Raw genomic sequence first — 22,593 nt, forward strand, 5'->3', positions numbered from 1 at the left:
ATTTGGAAAGCATTTCTGGATTTTACTGTTGTCTGGAGTACAGCCACAGGTCAGTTGTCCAGCACCATCCATAGCTGTTACATTCTTTTCTCTCTGTTCTGTTTAAATGACAAATAATTAAGTGTTACCGAGTGACTGCTCAAATTCTGTTTTGATCACCTGACAAATTACTCAGTTCAGCTTCTGCTCCTTAATGTTGTGTAAAAGCTGTCTGAGCCCTGGGAGCTGCGGAAGGCAGGCATTCCCAGTGGTGATGGGGCTGTGGAAGGCAGGCATTCCCAGTGGTGATGGGGCTGTGGAAGGCAGGCATTCCCAGTGGTGATGGGGCTGTGGAAGGCAGGCATTCCCAGTGGTGATGGGGCTGTGGAAGGCAGGCATTCCCAGAGGCTGTGGTGCCGTGGAAGAGCAGGACCGGCTGTTGGGAACAGTGCATCTCCAGCTCCCCTGAAACCCCTTGCTGGGGCTCTGAGGGCTTGGCCATAGTGGTGAGCAAAGCTCTCACCTTGAACACGTTTCTTTGTAGGGACATTGTGGGGTAGAAAGTTCTCATTTGCTATTGTACTACTTTCCTGTTTTACTGTGTTTAGAGCCAGTCTGGTCTCACATTAAAAAAAAAGTCAGGGGAAAGAGGGGAATTTAATAGTGGTTTTATTTCCTTTTAATACTCAGAAATAAGTTGTTTCCTCTCGTAGATCTGTGTGAAATATATTAAAAGAGAATTTGGGTTTTTGAAGAGCAAGCACCTGTAAGGCAGCCTTGCAACCCAGCCTTGAGGCTGATGCTCTCATCTCTGGGGCTTTGGTTCTGCCTCACACATGCTGAACCTGGGGAAAAAGTGCTTCTGCAATGAGATCATGACACGCCAGTCCTCCCTCTGAATGTTCCTGTTTGTTTCATCAGCTCGGTTGGCTCCCACACATGGAAAGTTTTTCATTTCCCACCAGCTATGTGGCTGAACACTTCAAGCGAGAGCGTTTGAGTCTTCAGGTCATGGGCGTGTGTTTGAGCTCACACACGCTCAGATAATATCTGCAGAGGTGGCATTTCCTTCTCCTCGGCCTGGATGGGAAGGGTAGAAGGGTAGTGTTGAAACGTCTTACAACAGGCTTAAACTGCCAGTGACAGAAATCACAGAGTCAGTAGGGTTGGACAAGGTGTCCAAGACCATCGAGTCCAACCCGTGACTGATCCTCATCTTGTCAACCAGACCAGAGCACTGAGTGCCACATCCAGTCATTCCTTGGACACCTCCAGGGATGGAGATGGGGACTCCACCACTCCACCCTTCCAGTACCTGACCACCCTTTCTGGGAAGAAATTCTTCCTGAAAGTGCTGCTTCCTACAGAAAGATTGCTTCTGTAAAACAGATATTACCCCCCTTTCCTTTTCACTGTTGGGTTTGGGCTTTTGTACCTTCCTTGTGGGATGGGCCCCCTGCCTGGCCGTGGGGTGGCTGCCGGGATGGAGCAGGGAGCTGAGCTTCCCTCCAGAGGAGCTGCCGCTGTCTGCACAGCTCGGCTTTGGGACGGGACAGGGCAGCTGTCAGTGCCCGTGTGAAAATAAACAATCAAAGGGAGTTCTGACTGCAGAGCAGTGTTCTGGCAAGTTTTGTGATTATTTAACTTTACAAAAATAAATCCTGCCACCTGGGTTTCCCACTAGTCCATGTGCACTGACCTACTCTGTTCACGGCTGGTGGATCTGCACCTCTGTGTTCCTGCAGAGCCCAGGTGCTCTGTGAGGGCTTACAGACACTGAAAAACAGCTTCTGCTGTTTATGTGTTCTTTCTGCTCCTCTAATGTCATTGTCACATATTTCATAAGCTTTTCTGAGCTTTTTTCCTCAGTATGTGACTGAGAGGGTTGAGCTTTTCAAGGCTTTGACACTGGATATTCACCCTGCAGCTGTGTTTCTGAGCACACACCAGGCTCTCACCGGGTCCTTGTCCCTAGACACTGGTCTCTGCTCTCTGTGTGTATTTGCTTAACAAAGAGTTGCATTTTTAAAAATAAAGCCTATACAGAGGCTTTAATGGAGAGGGGGTAGAGAGCTCCTGAGACCAAGTGATGTTTTCTTGTAACCTTAACTATATTTGCACTGTGCTGGTGCAGACAGTGCAGATAGATACTGTCTTTATTTGCACACTGCCTTACAGGGGATCTTTTGTTCTGTCCTTTTATTGTCATTTTGTTTCATGTGGAAAGTGAGTGAGGCCAAGCCTCTGGGGCAGAAGGTAGCAGAGGTGCAGAGTGTGTGATTGCAGCAGCACTGCCTGTTAGCGACGCTTAAATGAGCGCAACGCACCTGTCAGGCAGCTTTCCTTGTGAAATATTGATCTGCAGTATCAGTGTTAGGAGGCCTGGAAAGCACTTAGTGCAGGAAATTGTTCCTGAGCTGTATGAGAAAAAACCTGTGAGCGATACAGGGCCTGTTGAGCCCAGCATCCTGCCTTCCCCCCTCAGGAGCGCAGCACAGAGCTGAGCGAGGAATTCAGCACCAGTACAGGTCAACACTTCCAGCGATGGTCAGTGCTTCTGTGTCCTGGTATTAATGATTACTGGATCATGTCATGGGTGTGGTGGTGCTGGGGGTGGACGCTGACCTGAGAGCACGGAGCTGGACACTGGGCTGAGCCCGTGCCTCGGGGCTGTGCTGTTACTCGTGGGCCAGACAAGGCCAGGGGCCACCCCAAATCAGAAATTAAACCAAGTGCTCGTGCTCCGTGTGCCCCCTTGCAGCCCTGGCATCCCTGCTGTGCCCTGGCATCCCTGCTGTGCCCATGCCTGCTCGCTTCAGCGAGGTACTGTGTCCTTCCCTGCCTGCCAGCTGGGATGTCTCCGCTCCTTGGTTTGCCATGGAGCTGCTACAGCACCTCAGGGTTGGGTTTGTTTTGGGTTGGACTTTTTTAAGGAAACAGGGCAGGTGTGTCCCGAAGCCGACAGTGGAGCAGTGCTCCCTGTGAGGCCCCACGTGCCGCCCCAGCAGGGCCTCCAGCCATACCCCAGGTCCTGGGTTTGCTCCTGCAGTTCCTGCAGGGACGGGAAGGGTGTTTATTTGCTTAGGAAGCTTTTACTGTGCCTCAGCACACACTTGCAAGGTAAAACAAACCTGATGTGTCAGCCTTTGTTTGCCCATGACACTTTCCCTTTCCTATACTTGCTTGCTTTAATTTGCTCTTTGTTAAGGACTTTTAACTCTCCCTTTGCCTCCCGATATCAAATATATCAACTTTTTTGGTATCTTTTTTTGCCACTGAAGTCTGAATTGCTTATAGACAGACCCTCATTGTAGGAATTTTTGAACCATAAACTTTTTAAAGTTTTCTTATTTCTCTGCTGCTGAACCCTTTGTTATTTATATCCTTTTTTCCCCTCATTTGCCTAAGCAGTAAACAACTTTATTAATCAAGCTTGCCTTCAGTTTGCCATGGTTTGGTGAGTTTCTTTATCTAGCCTCTAATTATTTTAAATTTGTCTTTTCTCTTGCTACGTATTCCTCTCTGAATGATGTAGTAGAATCTTGGGTTTGTGTTTTTCTAGTGCCTTTGCTAACACCCAGCACTGTTACTCCTCATCAGTGATCGGGGCAGACCGTATTTCAAGGGTAGTGGGCACTTTCCAGTGTGGAAGATCACCATCAGAGAAACCTGATCTCCCTTTCAACTTTCCTCCCCACTCCTGAGGCTTCTGCAAAGTGCCTTTATGGTCTGAATACAGTATGGCTTGAGAGCCACCAGGAACATGCTAATTCCATGAGCAGCAGAATGTTCTGCAGGGTGTTGCTGTGGTGGGACAGCCCATGGTCTGCCCCTGGGGCCTGTGCTCGGCCGTGGTTCAGGCACTGCCACACAGACACTGCCACCTCCTGCAGTGGCTTTGAATGAGAATGCTGATTGTTCAAAATTAGCTGCATCCTTAAATTCTGGCTGCTGTATTTCAGCTCTCCTTACCTCCCCTGGTGATTTCTGCAGCCCAGGCTGAGCAGTTAGGGTGCTCTGTGCTGAGAAAGGTGGAGGAGGAGCCGGAGATGTGGGTTAACTGGGTCATCAGCTCGAGTCAGGAGCTGGAGGAGCCTCTGCAGGATCCTGCTGTATTTGTGAAGAGTTTGCTGCAGTGGGGCACCCAGGCAGGACAGTCTCCTCCTCCTCTGGTGGGTCCAGTGCCCACGGCAGCATGTCCCATGCCTGCCCTGCCTTCCCATCCCGGCACTCCGGCCGCTCCGCTCCCTCCGCCCCACTCAACGCTTCGCTTTTTTTGTCCAGAAGTGACTAAACTTCCTGTTATTCCACTCTGTCAGTTTTTCCCCAATCCTGCTGTCCTGTTGAGCAATATTTACTTGCCAGCAGCTTCCTCTGCCTCTGTCCTGCTCCATCATGTTCCCACTTACAACTCACCAGCCACACTTTGGTATTCCCAGCCCTTAGGGATGTTTGCATTCACTTAGTTGGACTTGTATCCACCAAAACCAGGTGGATAAAGAGTAGTGAACCCTGGAAGAGTGTTAACTGAATACTTTGGGAATGCACTGTGGACCATGTTGGGTCTGTGGAGGGAGAGCTGCACTTTGGTTCTCAGTGTGAGCAGTGGTGTGGGTGCAGCCAGGGCAGCATCGCAGCGTTGCCCTCAGCTGTCCTGAGCTGACAGATGCTGCTTGTACACATGGAGGAGTGGTTTCTGCCTCATTGGAACTGCAGGCACGCTTTGATTAAGCAGTGCTTTCCTCCAGATGATTAGAAATCAAAGGAGGAGGTTTTCCCTCTGGAGCTCTGTTCGGGAGCCTGGAGGCACTGGCTGATTCTGTGGGGAGGTGTAGGATGGCTCTCCTCAGGTGCTGGGCATAGCTGGCAGGGTGGGCAGTGGCTGAGTGCACACTCCGAGTCCAAGAACCTCTCCCAGCCCACACTGAGCCCTCTGCACCGAGATGGGACAGCTGGGCAGGACAGGGATGTCCCTGATCCGGCACCTTGCAGGGCTCGTGCACCCAGCCCTCACCACGTGCCTTGCTGGGACCAGTGACAGCACATGGCCACGGTTACCCGGCACTGCCGGTGTAAAAATAACACCTCAGGAGGAATAAACAAGTTATTTTTGTGTATTAGGGGTGGCCATGCAGAGCTGACTCAGGGCCTTGCTTTGCACTGCCACCAAGGGCTTACTCGGACATCCCAAGCATTTAGAACAGCTTGAGGTGCTTCCCTTGCTTTTGGGAAGGTGGGATGGGACCGGTGGGGTGTGGGAGGTGTCAGTGCCCCGGGAGGGGCAGTGCTGCTGTGTCACAGAGGAGTGGGCTGCCCAGTGCCAGGTCTGGGGGTCCCACAGCAACACAGGCGGGTCCTGCCAGAGCCGCTGCTGGCTCAGGTGGTGCTTGTGCCCAGGAACCATTAATTACATGGCATTTCAACGAACTGCGTGGGAAACATTCTCTGGAAGTGAACAGGGACAGAGCTGGTAGGACATGAGTAGTAACCAGCAGAGATTGGGTGTGAAAACTGACACAGAATGGAACACAGGTTTTCATCTGTAGAATTAAACCACTCGTCACCCCTAGGCTACAGCAGGGCTGACTCTGCCAGGGAGAGCAACTCTTTTGTTTTACTTTTTTATGGCAGTGTACCGCTGTAACAAATCTTAATTTTAATTGTTTTAATTTGCATGTGCTGAATTCTGTCAGTGACTGAATTCCAGGGCACAGTACCACTCCTGTCAGGCTCTGTGTGTGATGCTGATGAGCAGTGACCGTGTACAGAGCTCTCCTCATTTCTGGGGGCTTCCTCCCTATTCACTTGTAGAGGCTTTCTCCTACGAGGCTTTAGGTGTACCATGAGTGCTTGTACCAGAGCCTGTGTTTTAGATTCAGTGCTATGTCTGTTTTGCTTGCACAGATACCTCATCTGCACTGGCCATGCTCTCTCCATGGCCAGGAAGAGCCCTCTGCAGCGCTGTGCTGCTGCTGGCTTACCTGTCAAAATCTTCTCTTTTATCCCCTGCCCTTTTTTGGGCAATGACACTGATTTTGATGGTTCTCCAAAGCTTTGCTCACCTCTCTGATGAGCATGTCTTTCCACCACCAGATAGAGCTGGCCTCCAGGTCTCTTAAAAACGTGACTTATTGCATGTCCCTCCTGTCTCAGGACTTACTTGCCGACAAATTTCGTATGTACTCTCTCTATTCCACCAAATCCTCTGCTCTTGAAACACCTTTGCTTCAACACCCAGTAGCCAGCAAGATGAGCAAGAAGAACAACCCTGTGGCAGATGCATAACTTATTTACTTTTCTTTATCAGGTGTCCCTGAGAGTTGTGTGCATACAAGTGAGCCTTTTCCCCGTTTCCTTTTGCAGTGCATTACCATTCCTTTACATAAAACTTACTCTTATATATGATTTCTAGTAATCATATAGTCTAACTTGAGGACAAGGATTTCCCCCTTTGGTAGGATATGCAGTTCAGGTGGTATGTTTGCATGTGTCTGCACGTGCAGAAAAAAAGGCCAGAGCTAATGATTCTACTTACGTGATAGTCGTGACGCAGTTGAGAGGAAAAGGAGAAGAGCTGTGTTTGTTCTGTCTTGCACATTTAAGGAAAGATGCAAGGCTAGCTTTCTGTCGGCCTAGTCTTTATCTTTAGTGATTGTTCTTTGATTTTCACTTCAAACCAGACGGAATTAGCTTTAAAAGAAAAAATTCAAAAGAACAGGAATATTTAATTGCCAGCCAACAGAAATAGAGAGTAAATGTGTGGGACTTTGGGGTGCCCTGTGGTGGGATGTGGTGGTGCCTGGCAGGGACACGTGGCAGTGCCCTTTGTGGGGGGAGTGTGGCAGTGCCCTGGAGTGGGTGGCAGCAGCTTCAGGGGCTGTTGCTGATCTGGGGGTGCCTTTGGGCGTGAGGCCCGAGTGTTGACCTTACTCATAGGTGTGTGTGGCCAGGGTCATTAATTCCTCTGAGCTGCTGACTAAGTCATGCAGAGTCTCGCTGCTGTGGATTCCTTGTTTGGTTGCCGTGGCTCCTGTGTTCAGTGCTGTAATGTGAGGCTGTGGGAAGGGTTGTAGCTGTGTGCTCGCAGCCCAGGAGGGGTGACACGTGTGTGGATCTGGGTTTCCTGCTGACCCTGGGGCAGCTGGCATTGCCCTGGGCTGGTGCACGGTGCTCACTAATTACTGCTTCATTAGAGCAGGAGCACTCACAGCAGCTCCTGCCAGCCCCGGCCCCACAGCTATAAAGTCATCACACAGTGACACTTCTCTGCTCCAGTGGGGTGTGCAGGCCAGCTGCTCCCTCGGGATTCCTGCTCCCGTTAGGAACAGTCACATTAAATCCTGCTTTGTCACGGGTGTGTCCCTGCCACCACGGGTGCCTTCCTGTGGGCTCTGGCAGTCCCTGCCCGCCGGTCCAGGGGCTGCCCTGACTGCACAGGGGCTGGACATTGATTGGGAAGGTGTTTGTAGGAAATCACTGTCCTGTCAGAAGCAGAAGCCATTGGCTTCACTGAGTTCCCTCTTGTGGAAAATAGGTGGAATTTTTTCTTAGACGTTAAAGATTTCCTGACCTTTTTTTTTTCAGCTTTTATTAGTTTCTAAAGTTCTTGTTGGACAGGGACAGTCCATTCGCTTTACTCAGGTGTGTTTGTGGGTTTGTTGTTTCGGTGGTGGCAGCCGTGAGATAAACACAAACCTTCATGGTTCCAGCTGTGGGTCACCCATGCTGGTACTGTGGGATCTCAGGGCTGCATGTGGCACCCCATGCTGCTGCTCTGAGGGACTCCATGTCCACCTTTTGTCCTCTGTGATGGATGTTAGTGGTCCATCAGCCCCAACATCCTCATGCACCTCAGAGCTGAACCTCCCGTGGAAATTAATCTGCAGGCTTAGTGTTTTGTGGTGCAGTGACATCAGACTGAAGCGCCCTGGGGCTCGGTGCCCTCGGGGTGGTGTGCACCCTGCCTCCTGCAGTGCCTGTCCTGTGGGCCTGTGCCTGCTATTTCAGTCTCTCCTTTTCTTTATTACTGAGTAGATTGAATGGCCTTAATTTAATGATCATGTAAACAAACTGTACAGAAAGGGCCAGAAGTGTTGAGTTTTTGGTTGCCAGAGGCAGAACTTGCTGTCAGCTGCCAAAGGCAGCGTGTCCTCAGCTGTGGCACCCTGTGCCTTGGTGGCACCCACAGGGCTCCCCTGCTGCTGTGAAAGGCTCTTGGTTCTCTGATGCCCAAGGCCTCTGTCCCAGTCCCCTGACAGCTGTCCCTGTCCCCTCCACAGCCACTGCTGTGGGTTATTGTGGCAGTGCCAGGGCTGTGTGATAATTAGGTGGAAAGGTTTGGATGTGATCAGAGCAGTATGTTTCCATCTAAGGCAGTTTATGGTGATGTAAAATGTCTCCTACACCTGTGGGGTCAGGGACCAGGAGCTGTTTGCATTCCTGAAAATCAGGTCACTTCTCCGTACTCCTTTCAGGGATTCACGGGAGGGCCATGCCCTGCAGGCTGTGGGTTTTCCACCAAGCCAAAGGCGCCAGGTTTATTTTGTCAGATGCCAGCCAGCTCTTCCAGAACCCCACGGAGCAGCAGGGCATGTGGCTCGGCAGAGATTTTAGTGTGGCACTGATGAAAGAGAGTCAAGATCTTTTCTCATGCTGCTACTTCAAACTTGTGATCCTTGGTGAATTCTTGGGTAAAGTTTTTAGTGCTGAGAAAGCAGCTGTTCACTTTTCCAGGAAAAAACAGCCATTGCTTCCCACAGTGCTTCTAACCCCTTTTGTACCTGTGCACAGGTGGGTCAGAGCCCCACTCTTGGTGTTCACCTGGGGAAGATTCACTGTTTGCTTCCCACATTCCAGGGAAAGTGGCATGTCAGAGCAGAGATGAATTTGAAATCATTTCTCCAGGCTTTGGTATTGATTCCCATAACAGTTCCCATTTGAGTGACTGACCTTGGTTTCAGGGAAATGTTTTATTTATCTATAAGAAGTACAGATCCTGGCAAATTTCTTCTTTAGGAAGAAATTTCTTCTTCAGGCAGAAATTGTTCCCTGTGAGGGTGGGGAGGCCCTGGCACAGGTTGCCCAGAGAAGCTGTGGCTGCCCCTGGATCCCTGGAAGTGTCCAAGGCTGTGTTGGACAGGACTTGGAGCAACCTGGGATAGTGGAAGGTGTCCCTGTCCATGGCAGGGGTAGAACTGAATGATCTTTAAGGTCCCTTCCAGCTCAAACTAGTCTCTAATTCTGTGATTCTATGAAATTTCCTGTTCTGTCCTTTCCCTCTCAGAGCGCTTTCTTTCACCTGTGCTCAGTTGTAAACTGAAATCCTATTTTGAAATAAGGTTTAATAAACTTTCCATATTTCAGTCAGAATTTATCATTTAGCTTGAATAAGATAATATTTTGGCAATTATTTTGCCCACTAATGATGTTAGGTAACTTTTAGTCAAATTTAGGAATAGTTTCAGTCAATAAAATATGTGCCTGACAAACGTATTCTAATTGTATTTAAAACAGCATATCAGGATGCTGTATTTGCTAAAAGCAAGGGGAAAATACAACAGAAAGAATAGCAAGAAAATAGAGAAAGGTATAATTCTTAAACCCTGTCAATAAAACCCCCAAACATGGATATGTTGGTTTTTCAGGATACGATTCCAGCAGTGATTTCCAATGTCTGGGGTGTGGGGCTGCAGTTCTCAGTAATGCTTTTAGAGCAGCCTCTCTCCCATAAAACTCCAGATATAAATACTGACAGGCACTGACCTTCAGCCTGCTGGAGGAGGCTGTGGGTGTGCTGTTGGACACAGGGAGCAGTTTATCGCCGTGACGTTGATTTCTGTGTTATTCAGCACTGCCCTCAGCCAGAGCCACTGCCAGCGCTGGCAGCGCCCGCCTGCTGACGGCTCACATTGCAGTCCCTGTCCTCACCTCACCTGGGGCCTCAGCCTCTGCAGCCAAGGTGTTCATTGGGAGGGAGGTGGATCAGACACCTGCCGAGATTCAAACGTGCCAGTTGTCAAACCCAGCCCTGCGAGGGTGCCCTGGCAGGAGGTTTCAGGAGCAATGAAACACCACCACTGCAAAAATGCACGGTGAAAGTCATGGGTGTTGGGGGGGTAACAGTGCATCACTTCAGAGATTGCTTCTCTTTCCTGCTCTCCCTCCTGGTCCTTGCCCTGGAGCTTACCTCAGGTGCTTGTGCACATCTGGAAGGGGTCACTCTGTCCCTGGTTCCATCCAGCTGCAGGCAGGGGATGCTGGTCCTGTCGGAAGGGCCAGGTGCCCTGTGTGAGAGGGCAGGCGGGGGATGCTGTGGCCATGGGCATCACTGGGAGCTAAAGGCAGCGTTCGGGGGTGCCCGGGCTGGGGGTCCCTGGCAGTGGGTGCCCCCGGCGGGCTCGGTCCTGGGCTCTGTGCAGAAGGATTGGCACAGCGATGGTACCTTGTCCATCTCATGCTGCTTGTTTGCTTTGCCTGTCCTGTATGTTCCAGGGAAAATGTATTGTGAAGGTGCTGTATAGTGCTCTTTGTTGTGCCTGTGCTATTTGGGGAAGAGCTTTATAACTGGAGCAGCAGAGTGGCACCACTCCTGCCGGGCTGTCCCACCCCATGTCCCACCGGTGGCCAGATCCCACTCACTGCCTCAGCTACCCTCTGTTTGAGGAGGCAGCAGCAGGGGATGGCAGTTTCTCTCTTGAAATGACAAAAGGAAGGTTTTATTTTTAAACTACAGCAATTCAGTTTAGGAATAGCAGCACTAATGGTGCACTAATGTGCATCCATGCTTGGGTGAGGACACCAGTGACCCAGCACAGGTCGCCCGCCACCACCTCCCTGCACCAGGCAGGAGAGACTGAAAATGCCAGTGTGCTGCAAAACCAAATGAAAACAGTTACATCTGGGGTATTTTACCTGTGCAGATATCTACCTTAGAACCTAGGTTAAATAACTAAGAAGACTCTGCTTGACCCAGTGGGGCAGTGAAGCACATACCCTGGGTGGCAGTGATGGGCACAGTGGGAATGGCCCTGCAGCCAGCCAGGGCAGGTTCCAAAACAATTTTAAACTACATGAACTGTGTAGAAAGTGCATGATAACACACACGGTGCCCTCCTTTATATGGGATTCCCTTTTTAAATATGCCATAAATAGCACTGACCTGTTCTAGCAGCTCTACTGAACAAGGGCTTTTTGTTTGCTCCCCCACTTTGGATGCAGCATTTGACAACGTGCCGGTTTTCTCTCATACCACCAAATACACTGAAACAAATTATAAGCCTGAAAATATTATTCAATATTTATTATGCTGCAGCTCACCCATTAAACAGTTGCAGTGGGACCTGATGGACCTTCAGCTCACTGCTCATTCCAGTCATCCCTTGGAGCTGCTGAGAGCCTGAGAGCGGTGGCGGGAGGCAGAGGGGCTGTTTCAGCTGGAGTCACTGGCAGGGGTTGCAGCTGTGAGCAGCAGTGAGGGTCGCTGTGATCCCGGTTCCTGCTCAGCTCCGTGCTGCTCCGGCTGCTCTGCTCAGCACTGCACCGGGACACAGGGCAAATCTCCCTGTATTTTACTTCATCCTTCTTCTCTTAAAATGGGAGTTACTACACGCTTGAGTAAGGATCATACGGATTACCAGGGATTGCTCTAAAAGGATTTGGTGGCACTGGAGTTCAGGGAGCAGCTGAAGTTCGTAATGCCAGTGTGACCCACGTGCTACCCCTCAGGGGTACGTACCCCCTTTGTGGGGGGTCTGCTTTTCCTGTTCCACCCTGGAAAAACATAATTCCCTCGTCCTGGCTGAAGGCAGGTGGGGATGTTACCTGGGAGGAAGTCTAGTGTTGGTCTAGTCAGTCTGCTGAGTTTGTGTGTCCTGGGAGTGTCAGTATAACTACTGATGGATTGATACATACCAAGTGTGTATACAGACGTGTGGATATACAAATATTTGTAATAATACCATGATCAGTCCCAAATTGTATTAAATATTTTATTATAACTTTTAAATTTTTATAAATATGAATAAAAGTGTATATAAATTGAAAGGGACATAAACAAATATTTGTATTTCCATAGGCTCCTGTTGCATTTGCCAATGGCTGTTAGGAAATGAAGATTCAGGTGGTTTGGGGGAGTCCCAGCAGCCACCTTACCCTGGGTCACAGAGTGACCTGTGCAGGACAGGCGCTTGGTAACACTGCTGTGGGTGCAAAGCAAAGTGTCACAGTGTGAATGTCCCCCTCCACATCCCCATTCCCATCCCTGTCCCCATCCACATCTCTGTCCCCCTGGGCTGGTGCTGTGGATCATTCTGTGCTGCCTCAGAGGAGGAGGGACCCACATGCTGCAGGAGCAGTGGGAAGGGTTTTGCTGCTGTGCTGGAGTCTTTCTTTCTGGTTTTGGGCTGGCAGTCTGCTTGCTCTGTTTGCTTTTTTCTTTTTTTCTAAACCCTGTTGGATTTCATGGCAATAGGACAGCTCCCATAGGAGTGCCATTAGCTGTGTGAGCCAAATGATCAATTAGAGGGGTTGAGGCTTTTCTGTACAATAATCACACGCAGAGATGTCATTAAGTGGTCACTTTGGTGTGTTTTGATATGAAAAGGTTCACTTAGAAAAGCGAACACTGTGTGCTGCTGTTGGTGTTCCTGTGCACAGCTCAGCCCTGGAGGGGGCTGAGGGGGCTTCACAGGGGAGGTGCCCTCACCTCCTTCCCCTGGAGGGTGTTTGCCACCAGCAGGCCTTCTCCTTGCACCTGGAAGTTTTCTGGGAGTATCCAAGCCCTCAGCAGCTCCTTGGCAGGCTGTTGGGCTGTGAGCTGGAGGTGCCACAGGGCCCAGCAGGCACAGGTGGGCAGTCTGAGAGTGGATTCTCAGCAAGCACTGCTTGCAGCACTGGGTTTGCCCATGAACGGGGCAAACGGGTTATGTGTGGGAGAGGCACCCACAGTGCCACAGCACCAGGGTGGCTGGCTGTGCACCAGGGTGGTGGCAGAGCTGGGCTGCAGTGACCCTCCATCGGTGGGTGTTGAGCTGGGTCTCCAAACAGGCTGTGCCTCGACCTTGTGTGGGGCCTCAGCACTTGCTGCCCTTCCTCTGGACCACTGTCTGGCTTAGGGACTGCAGTCTGTGTGCTTCAAGGCAGTAAAATAGGTCCTGTAACTCTTTTTTGTTTAATACTAAGAAAGTTTCTCTGAATATGTGCTTGGTAAACCAGCCATGATACAAAGTGCCTGCAAACAGTTTATTTTTAAAAAGGAAGCCATAGCTTACGGGGAGTTAAATGTTTTCCTGTAAAACACATGGGCATCAGGATAAATAGTTTTACCATTTACAGGCAATACTCGATGGTACGTAACAGCCATCCCAGCCATCCTCCTGCTCGGGGTCTAACGTGCTGGGTCGGGAGGAATTCGCACTCCCTAACAGAGGGGGGTGTTTGCATGTTTGTTTTGGATCAGAAGTATTCCGTGTGTTGCAGCTGCGCTGTTGAGCCTTGGCTGATGGTTCTCAGGCTGTGGCTCAGGCTGTGTGAGTCGGCTACAGGCAGAGCCCGTGGCTGAGGGAACACTGGCAGAGTGGCCTCGGCTCCGGCGGTGACCAGTCGGTACCACGGCACAGTCAGAACACCTTAAAGTGTTTGAAGTGACTGTAAATTACATCAGTCGTTAATAACTGTTAAATAGTGGGGATTTGGCTCTGTTGCGGGCAGAGGAAGCTCCTGGTGCCATCGTGGGCATCCCTCTTTGCTCTCCTGCATCTCAAGCCCTGTTGCTAAGCAACAGTTTTTAATTGGAGAATTAATTTGGCTCTAGGACATCCTGAGCGTCAATTTAAGAAATTTAACAAATTTAAATGGAAAAGTTGTTGCATCAGCATGGTCTAGATGATCAGCACCCAGTGGTGTCCACACTGCTCCTAGCTCCATGCCCCTCCTCGAGCTGTGCCAGCAGGGAGTGTGGCTCTGCCTGCAGTGATGGGGTCAGCACTGGAACCTGGGGGAGAGCCAAGGGTTTATTCCAGGGGCCCCAGGGAGAGCCAGGGGTTATTCCAGTGATGTCTCTGCATACAGTGAGCAGCACATTCCTGCTCTCAGCTCTCATCCTGTGGACTTCTATGGAGATGCTTTCATGGTGTGGTGTTGGTGGATTGATGGGAACCAAGAAGCTTTCCCGTTGTACTTTGAGCAGCAGTTCGTGTAGAACCACGCGCGGAGCGGTGCCGCCAGTGCTCGGGGTGTCGGGTTGTGCTACCGCAGCGCTATAAAAATAGCATAAATAAACAGACCCAGCGGGCTGGCGCAGCTCGGTGTGAGACTTTCCCAGAGCAGCTGCATTTCTGACAGCTGCCCATGCGGGTGTGTGACCCACGGGGGCGCGAGGGCCGGGCGGGGATACCTGACCCAGCAGCACAGGAGCTCCGTGTGGAGCTGGGCAGGTTGCCCCGGCTGGCGTGGGGTCAGTGCCGGGGACAGGCAGTGAGTGGCACACACGGGCCTGCTGGCTGTGAGCGTTTGTGCTGGTTTGTGCTGCCACAGGGGGATGACCTCAAGCAGTGACGCTGAGCTCTGTGTGCGCTCCGGCATTTGTCAGTGACAGCAGGAACTGGGATACTCTGTCTGTACAAAATCCTCCTGTATCTCTGCTTTCACTGAACCTGATCTGATGTTTGGTGACTCTCCCCAAACCTCCAGCCTCTCATGCAGAGGATGGCCCCCATAGGAGCTGTGGGCTGCATCCCAGCAGTGTGGGTGTGTGATCCCCAGCACACTGCGAGCAGGACAGGGCACTTAGCACTGCCCAGCACCGCCCAGCACCACCCTGCCACGCTGACGGGGTCGGGACCATGCGTGTCCCCACAGCCATGTGCACCCCGTCACAGCCCAAACCCATCCAGGTGTTAGGGGCAATGCTGACACCAGTGACATGGTACCTTACTGCCAGCAGTGTCCCTGGACAAGTAACCCTGCTGTGGGGAACCCCAGCCCGAGGCTCAGCAGGTCCTAGAGGCAGATGTGGCTCTCTGTGGGAGAGGAGGGATCGGGTTGGGTCACACTGGGTGACAGCCTGCAGGGTCTTCTCTGCCTTCTGCACCCCAAGAGGACTCTGGCTCAGGGTTTCTGAGGACAGGCCATCCTGGCTCTGGCAGTGCCCCTGTACGGGGCAGCCAGGGCTCCCTCTGGTCCCTACCCTGGCACCCCAGGTCCTGATGGGTCATGCCTGGAGGATTAATGACCTTGCAAGAGCAGTTTGATAATTAGACTTGATTTGTTGCATCACCAGGCTGTGCTTTCCAGGAAAGTTTTAGGCTGGAGCAAAGTGCACCAGAGTAGTGAGTTTGCTGCTCTTCTGCTGCATGGTAGATCTTTCTGAAAAAGTGTTGGGAAATAATTATTTTGAATTTGAATTGGTTCAAAGTTTAGGTGGTTACTGAAACCCATGGATGTTTGCAAGCTCTTAAAACAGCTTTGAAGTCAGGGACCTGCCTTTAAGGCCTCGGTGCAGACACCTGCACTGTGCCAGTGGAGTGTGCATGAGGTGGGGTTCATGTGTACCCCACTACAGCAGAGGCAGAACCAGCGGCACCGTGACCGCTGCAGCGGGAGAAGGAGCTTGCTGTGTCAGAAGGGACTCCCCAGAAAGCTTTTCCTTTATTAAATATGCCATCAGGGGGTTTTCTGGAAGGAGATTACTATCAGAGAGGAAGAATTGCTGTTGTATCTCTAACATTTTGTGTGGGATGTGAAAAACGGGGTGTGCTGTGCTTTGCAGAAGGCGGGTGTTGTGGAGACGAGCCTGGTGGTGACTGCACAGAAATGGGCTCACTGTGCTCTGGTCTGACACAGTCAGGTGTAACCTCACAATCCAACAAGCTTGTCAGGATCCAAGTCTTGTAGAAATACCCTGTATTTTCAGAATGCAGAATTCTGGGGAGTGGTTTTTCCAAGGTGACACTACCGGGTTTCTTTTCGGTCTTGAGTTCGGCATGTTTTCCACAGTTCTGAAAGTATTCACATGAAATGCCTATGGTTTGTGGGGAATAAAACCACATTGCATAGCTGGGGGATGCTTCTGGTCTGTGGGAAGGTGCCTGGGGTCACGTACATGTTCCTGCTCCCCTGAGGGCAAGGGGAAAAGTCCTCCCGAACTGAGTCCTGATCACCAGACTGTGCTGAGCCCTGCGCTGCACCTGACGGGGTGTCACAGAAGGCTAAACATGCCAAGGTCAGGCACATCCCAATCCCACAGTCCAGTGGATGGCTCTTCATTTTTAGCAATGAAAGTGAATTGTACAGAGGGGGAAATAAATTCGTGTATTAAACACCAAGAAAAAATGGAGGGTCATAATGAGGTGAGAATATTTACTGCTGCAAGGAGAGCAGAGGCAAACGTGTGCTTGCCCCGTGTTTCAGTAGGAATTCCAAGTGCAGCAGCTGCTGCAGACACGGTGCTGTGTGGCTGTTGGAGGGGCTGGCACTGGGCTGGGCCGGGCGCGCTGCCTGACGCTGCTCATCCCAGAGTGGAGCAAACATCATGTGAGAGAGCCGGGAACGCCGGGCTGGCCCTCTGCCCCTCACTCTGCTTGTCTTGAGGGACCAGAGGCCTGCGGGGCCTCTGCTGAGGAGTGTGCTGGGGAGCCTCAGGAGCATTTCTAGTAAGTTTTAGTCCAGCAGGACCGTGGTAAAACCCCCCCGGTGTTCTGGTGCAGCCCATCGGGACACTGCAGCGTGAAACTGCCGCCTCTGCATATGCTCACGGATGGGATTCTTTTTGTGAGGACTGAAAGGGGGTTCAGAAAAGGTTCAGAGAGATGAAAATCTGCCTTGAACTCTCTTGACTGCAGTTACTGGGATCCAGTAACAAGGTAATTAAGAACTGCTTGCCCGCAGGGTCGAGGGGATGAATGCTGCCCGTGTTCTGGGCAGATCTGGGACAGGGGTTTGCAGCCTGCTGTGGTTTCCAACTCCTGGGCGCTCTGTGGGCCATTTGTAAAGGTCCATGGAATAAAAGTAAAACAAGAAACCCTGTTCCCAAACAGACAAGTCTGCATTTCTTTTGGGGAATTTGCTAAGATATGCAAATTTTAAAAGACTGAAGGTTAAAGGTGCCTTGGGCACCAAAGCCACACGCAAACAAAGAGGATGTAAATGTTTTGATAGTAGCTGGTGATAACAAAGCACGAGCAGTTTACCTGGGGATGTGGTATATTCTTGTAGTCTTTAACTCAGAGTAAATTGTTTTCCTTGAGAACCAGCTCCTAAGTGGATAGAAATGATGGCCTCGATGGGGAAGCAGCAGCAGGACTCTTTGTTTCCCGGGAGCCAGAGGACATTGCATTAGATCTCGAGAATGGTTTTTTATGGCTTTTAAAGCATTTGAGTGTATGAAGTACATTAAGTGGTGGGGATGTACAACATGTACTGCCAGGCTTTGGATCCCATCCAGAGAGCTGTGGGGCAGCCTAAACCCCAGCACTGAAACGAGGACATTGAGTTTAATCTGCATTTTGGAATCAGGCTTGTTAACTGCTCCTCTCTGATTCCAGCAACACATGTTGTAGTTCCATGTTACTCGTTTAGCAGTAATTAGCTCTGATTTTTACACTGTGCTCACGTAAGATCTCATTTCCGGGGCAGCTGTTAAATGTGTCAGTCTGCCCCGTGTTACTGAGGAGTAGCAACACCTAACATGGGGTTAGTGTTGAGAGAATTGATTTAAATGAAGCTGTTCCAAAGTGCAGGCCTTTACCTGCCGTTCACACAGTGTTGAAGTGCTCTGGGGGGCCTGGGGGTGCTGAAATGAGTGGGGTTAGCTGTTAAAGGAGAGAATTGGGGGTCATTTTTCCCCAAAGCACCCCTCGAGCTGAGAGCTGCCTTCCCTGAGTGAAGGCTGCCGGGTGACAGCTGGGAGATGTCCCAGGCATCGTTGGGCCATCCGGCCCAGGCTGTGCTGGCCCTTGGGCAGGTCTGGCCACTGCCCCAGGGTATCAGGTGCCAGCTTTGGTCCCTGTAGACAGGGATGGGGCCGCCCTCTGGGGCTGGGGGTGTCTAGGGAGCACCCACGGCTGGAGCAGCCAGCAGCAGATGAGCATTTCCAGGCGTGTACAGGTGTATTTACACAGGTATAAACCCTGCTTCAGTTAACAGGGACTAAAACTCTCACTGCGTGAGCACTGATCCCTGTGGCCACCACTTCTGCTAATGCATTGTCGCTGTTTGTTACTGGAGTATCCAAATCCTTGTTTGCTTTAGGAAGCTCCTTTCCCCTGGAACAATATTTCCTCAGGCAGCACATGTTTTTTTCCCTGTCTTATCTGCAGTACAGTTGTTGGCTTTTTGGTATTCTCTGACCCCTGTCTTGATTGCTTTCCAACACTTGGGGATGTTATTAGGAAGATTTTCTTGCAAGTGACTTCAGTGGTACTCTCCAAGCATCACCTCTGCTGAGGACAGCACACAGTGCCCTCAATCCCAGCCCACAGGAGCCCCATCCTGGGCTCTGTCAGGGAACAGCTTGGGGGAGCCCCCCAGCTCCTGCCACAAACAAGAGTGATGTCCCCCTCCCCTGCTGCCCCACAGGGGGGTTTCTGGGTGTCAGTGCACATGATCAGGGCATGTGGACCTTCTGGTCCACCAACACCCACGCAGTCATTGTCTCCAGATCTCTCTAAGTGCTCTCCATAATTGTGGTGTGTTGCCTGAAGACAGACACAAAACTTGGCATATTTTTCTTTTATCGGGTCTGTCTTCCTGTGCAGGGATCACTCAGATGGCAGCTGAATAACTATGAAAATGAGTGTTAAGAAGGTTGCAGTGCCAGAGGAGAGATGGACTGGGAGAGAGGCAGCAGCAAACCTGTTATCCCAGCCTTTAGGGCAGACAAAAATCATCCTACAAATTAGATTTCTGGCAGATCGTTTAACAAGGATAAATTTTAACTTTCTGAGCAAAATTGCAGCATAAGGTCAAACTGTATTGAATCAATTTTTTCCCTGATAAGAACGATTTCTTACTCAAATTAAGTCTGTCTTTTGCCTTGTCATTGTTCTTGTTTGGATTTATTTCAAAGATGAATGAGTAAAGGAAAAAAATGTAATTTAAGGAATCTGGTTGGGTGGTTGTTTTGGTTTTTTTTCCGAAAATAATTCAATTGTCCTTTTAAATTGTGGGGTTTTTCTTAATTTTTATTGTTGCCATCCCTTTAGTAAAAGCATGTGCTTGGTGTTAAAAACTTTAAAGAACAATTAGTTTGTAAAACTTCTGAATTAATGAACTTGCATTTTCTGAAGGTTCCTGTCATGTGGCATCACAACTCCGTGCTATGAGAGAAGGGGAGGTGCAGTGGGGTCTGGGTGTGCATCGTGCGCGGGGTTGTTGTTGTTTGTTTCTGGATATCAATGGTTGTCACACTGCTGAACATCCTTTCATCCTGGTTAAACTGGTGCATGAAATTTGTTGTTTACAACATCTGAATTTCGTGAAAAATTTAGAAACAAGGCAGTTCTGGTTTTCCTGTTTGGTTTACACATCACAACAAAAACGCATCCTGTGGAGGAGGTTTCCCTCAAAGATGCTGCATCCCGGGTCTAGTGAAGTGCAGTGGTGCTGATTTCTCTCATGGAGCAGGAATGTGTCCCCACAGAGGAGGGACGTGCTCTGCTTTCAGAACAACTCCTATTTGCTCACCTTCAGGAACGTTAAAAAGAAACAGCATGTTTCAGAGTTGTGCTGCAGAAATCCATGGCTCAGAAAAGCAGAGGAAGCAGCAGATAAAGGGACTGTGAAGTGGCTCTGGGCAGTGCGTGACAGCCCTTTCCCCTGGCCGGCAGCCTGGGCTGTGTTTGCTTTAGCCAATGACATAAGGAACAAAGATGCACCCACAGCTTCTAATCCAACTCTGTCGATTCTCTTCAGGGTCGGTGTTCGAGGGAAAACTGCAAATATCTTCACCCACCACCACACTTAAAAACGCAGCTGGAGATCAACGGCCGCAATAACCTGATCCAGCAGAAGAACATGGCCATGCTGGCCCAGCAGATGCAGCTCGCCAATGCCATGATGCCCGGAGCCCCTCTGCAGCCCGTGGTACGTGTCTGGGGCTCCCACCAGGGAGGATGGGGCCTGGGCTGAGGGCAGGCGGCACAGGCTGGCACACTGAGATCCCACAAAGGTCAGGAACGGGTGGAGAAATCAACTGCAGAGAAGTGCCAGTCTGTGTGTCTGTGCTGTGCCATTCCACCTTGCCTGAAGTAATATTGTTAAATCATTTTGTTAATCTTTGGTTAATGTAATTCATTTTTTGCAACTTATTTCTTAAAGTTTACAACGTGAGTGATCTGCGTAGGATTTTCATTTTCTTTGCAATTTCATGTGCTCTAGGAAACTCTTGGCTTTGAGAAGATGCCCACTGGATGTTTTCCCTTCACTCAGGGGAACCTTCCCAGGGAATTGCTTCCTGGAATTAGACTTTGGTTTAGGGGGAGCTGGGCTCTGCTAGACTATGAGCAGGGGAAGTGTGCATGTCCTGCCTTGCACCTGTACAGCACATCACAATGTACCTGTGAGCTTCAGAATAGTGTGAAGTGGCTCTGATAACATATGCTGTTACTCTGCAGTGGTTGAAAGGCTGCAGGATGTTTATATTGGTATAAAATGAGCTCAATAGAAAATAAATGGGATAGTCTTTTATTTACTGTACAGCGAGTGTATTGGGCTGAAATCAAACACTGATATCTCTTAAGTTACACACTAGCAAACTGGTTCGTAGTTCTATTTTTAGTGTTCATTATTACCTAGCTGATAACACAGTAATGAAAAGTTCAGTTAATTAATAGTGTTTATAAGACTGCTATTTCATTTCCTGTAAACTCTGCCTGTTTGTTTTTCGTTCACATGGATGAAAATCCAGAAGTGTCACAGACATTATCACCATTTACACAACTCTCAGTCTACTTTCTCCAGTAATCCCTTCATGTTTTTGTCCAGTGCTTCCAATGGCCCTTGCTTCCAAACAGATCAGTCATTTCCTCAGGAATACAAAAACATGCTGCATTCTGTGCTGTCTGCCTTAAGTTGATATGAAACAGAGAAAGAGTCGTGTTAACTCTGTAGTTGTTTTTCCCTCTAAAAATTAGTTTGGAAGAAAAACCTAAATGCCTTGAGTAACTGCTTTATTTAGATAATGAAAGATAAACAGTCCTGGCTGAATTTATTTGGCAGTTACACTGTGTGTTCGAGGGCAGGAGGGTTATTTAATCCCTGCTGCAGTCTAGCAGCTCTGTTGTTGGGTTTCACGACATTATTTGGGCTCTACACCCAATTATCTTCACACCATAGCACAGCCCACAAGGGCACCAGTCTCTTTTCTGAAAACATGCAAACAAACTAAAGAAAATTGTGTTTGCATATGCTGTCTCCCTCTGGTTTAGTGTTTTAGCCTGACTAAAGCACCTCCCTGATGCAGTGAGTGTCTGAGTATCTGCATGGCCAGCCTGTTGACTTCTGGGAAAAGAATGGATCGTGGTTGGCTGCTCTTGTTCCTGTATGAAACCTCTGCAATTCCTGAGCCAGCTCTGGCTGCCACCAGGGTCAGAGAGGCTTTGCCTGTGCCTGAAGATGATTGTGGCTGATGCTGTGCTGGGGCTTTCAGATGCCTTTTGCCCCAGAGCGGGCACTTGTGCCCGCTGTGGTCGTGTTTCCCCGGCAGTCCCAGACTGCCCCTGACCCCACAGAGTGTTCATTATGGCATTGCTGGAGTGTGGATCCTGTGGGAGTTTGCTCCAGGAGCTGCCACGTGCTGTGGGCATGCAGGGAAGCTGGAGCAGGAGAAGCAGCAAGGCTGGCAGAGATGCCCGTCCCCGTGGTCTCGCTCTTTTGTGACATCTGCACAGATGTTCCCCATATCCCTCAAACATGACAAATGCTTCTTTCCCATTAGTAGCAGAGACCTTGTTCTGCTCAAGGGGTGGCCAAAAAGGTATGGTGACAGCACGATAAGTGCAGATATTAAGTGTCTGTCCCCTTGTCTCTGCCCACAGCCAATGTTTTCCGTGGCACCGAGCTTAGCCACCAACGCGTCAGCCGCCTTCAACCCCTACCTGGGGCCTGTGTCCCCCGGCCTGGTCCCTGCAGAGATCCTGCCCACGGCCCCCATGCTGGTGACAGGGAACCCCGGGGTGCCAGTTCCTGCCGCTGCCGCCGCTGCTGCCCAGAAGCTGATGAGGACAGACAGGCTGGAGGTAGGAGCCACTTGGTGTAACTTTCACAAGTGTATCATGTATTATGTCTCCTAGATATGAAATATTCTTCTTGTGAAAGCAAATAATGCGGGTTTCACTTGGGCTGATAATGTGGTATCTTGGTGATGGGTGTGAACAAGGAGTGACTGAGTGATTGTACAGTAAGTTCATGCTGCTGTTCTGCTTCTGACCCTCCCTTGCAGAAAGAAATGGAAATATTCAGGAATGACCATGGCAGCAGAAAGAGTGCAATGAAACTGGGTTAAGTGTGTGCCCAGGAGGTGTTAATGTGGTGGGGGCAAAGCTTCAGCTGCCTGGGTGCAGGATGACTTTCAGCCTCTCTTGCTTTGGCTTTGGGCAGATGGTGCCCACACTCCCCCGC

At 50.1% G+C, this 22,593-nt stretch overlaps 1 protein-coding gene across 8 annotated transcripts in view; it reads left to right on the forward strand.

Moving 5' to 3' along the window:
• MBNL1 (muscleblind like splicing regulator 1) overlaps positions 1-22,593 on the forward strand; it is a 71,871-nt gene that overhangs the window by 27,200 nt on the left and 22,078 nt on the right. For 7 of the 8 annotated variants that reach the window (XM_027730885.2, XM_027730876.2, XM_039389924.1 and 4 more), the window contains exons 3-4: positions 19,888-20,058; positions 22,011-22,211. In XM_027730885.2, coding sequence (XP_027586686.1) covers positions 19,888-20,058; positions 22,011-22,211 — 372 coding nt within the window. Of the gene's footprint in view, positions 1-5,361; positions 5,450-19,887; positions 20,059-22,010; positions 22,212-22,593 lie in introns of those variants that run through there. The other variant, XM_027730941.2, reaches the window with a different exon arrangement.

Source organism: Pipra filicauda, unplaced genomic scaffold, assembly GCF_003945595.2.
Source record: "Pipra filicauda isolate LSUMZ 115617 unplaced genomic scaffold, ASM394559v2 scaffold78_size3787270_pilon, whole genome shotgun sequence".
Lineage (NCBI taxonomy): Eukaryota > Metazoa > Chordata > Aves > Passeriformes > Pipridae > Pipra > Pipra filicauda.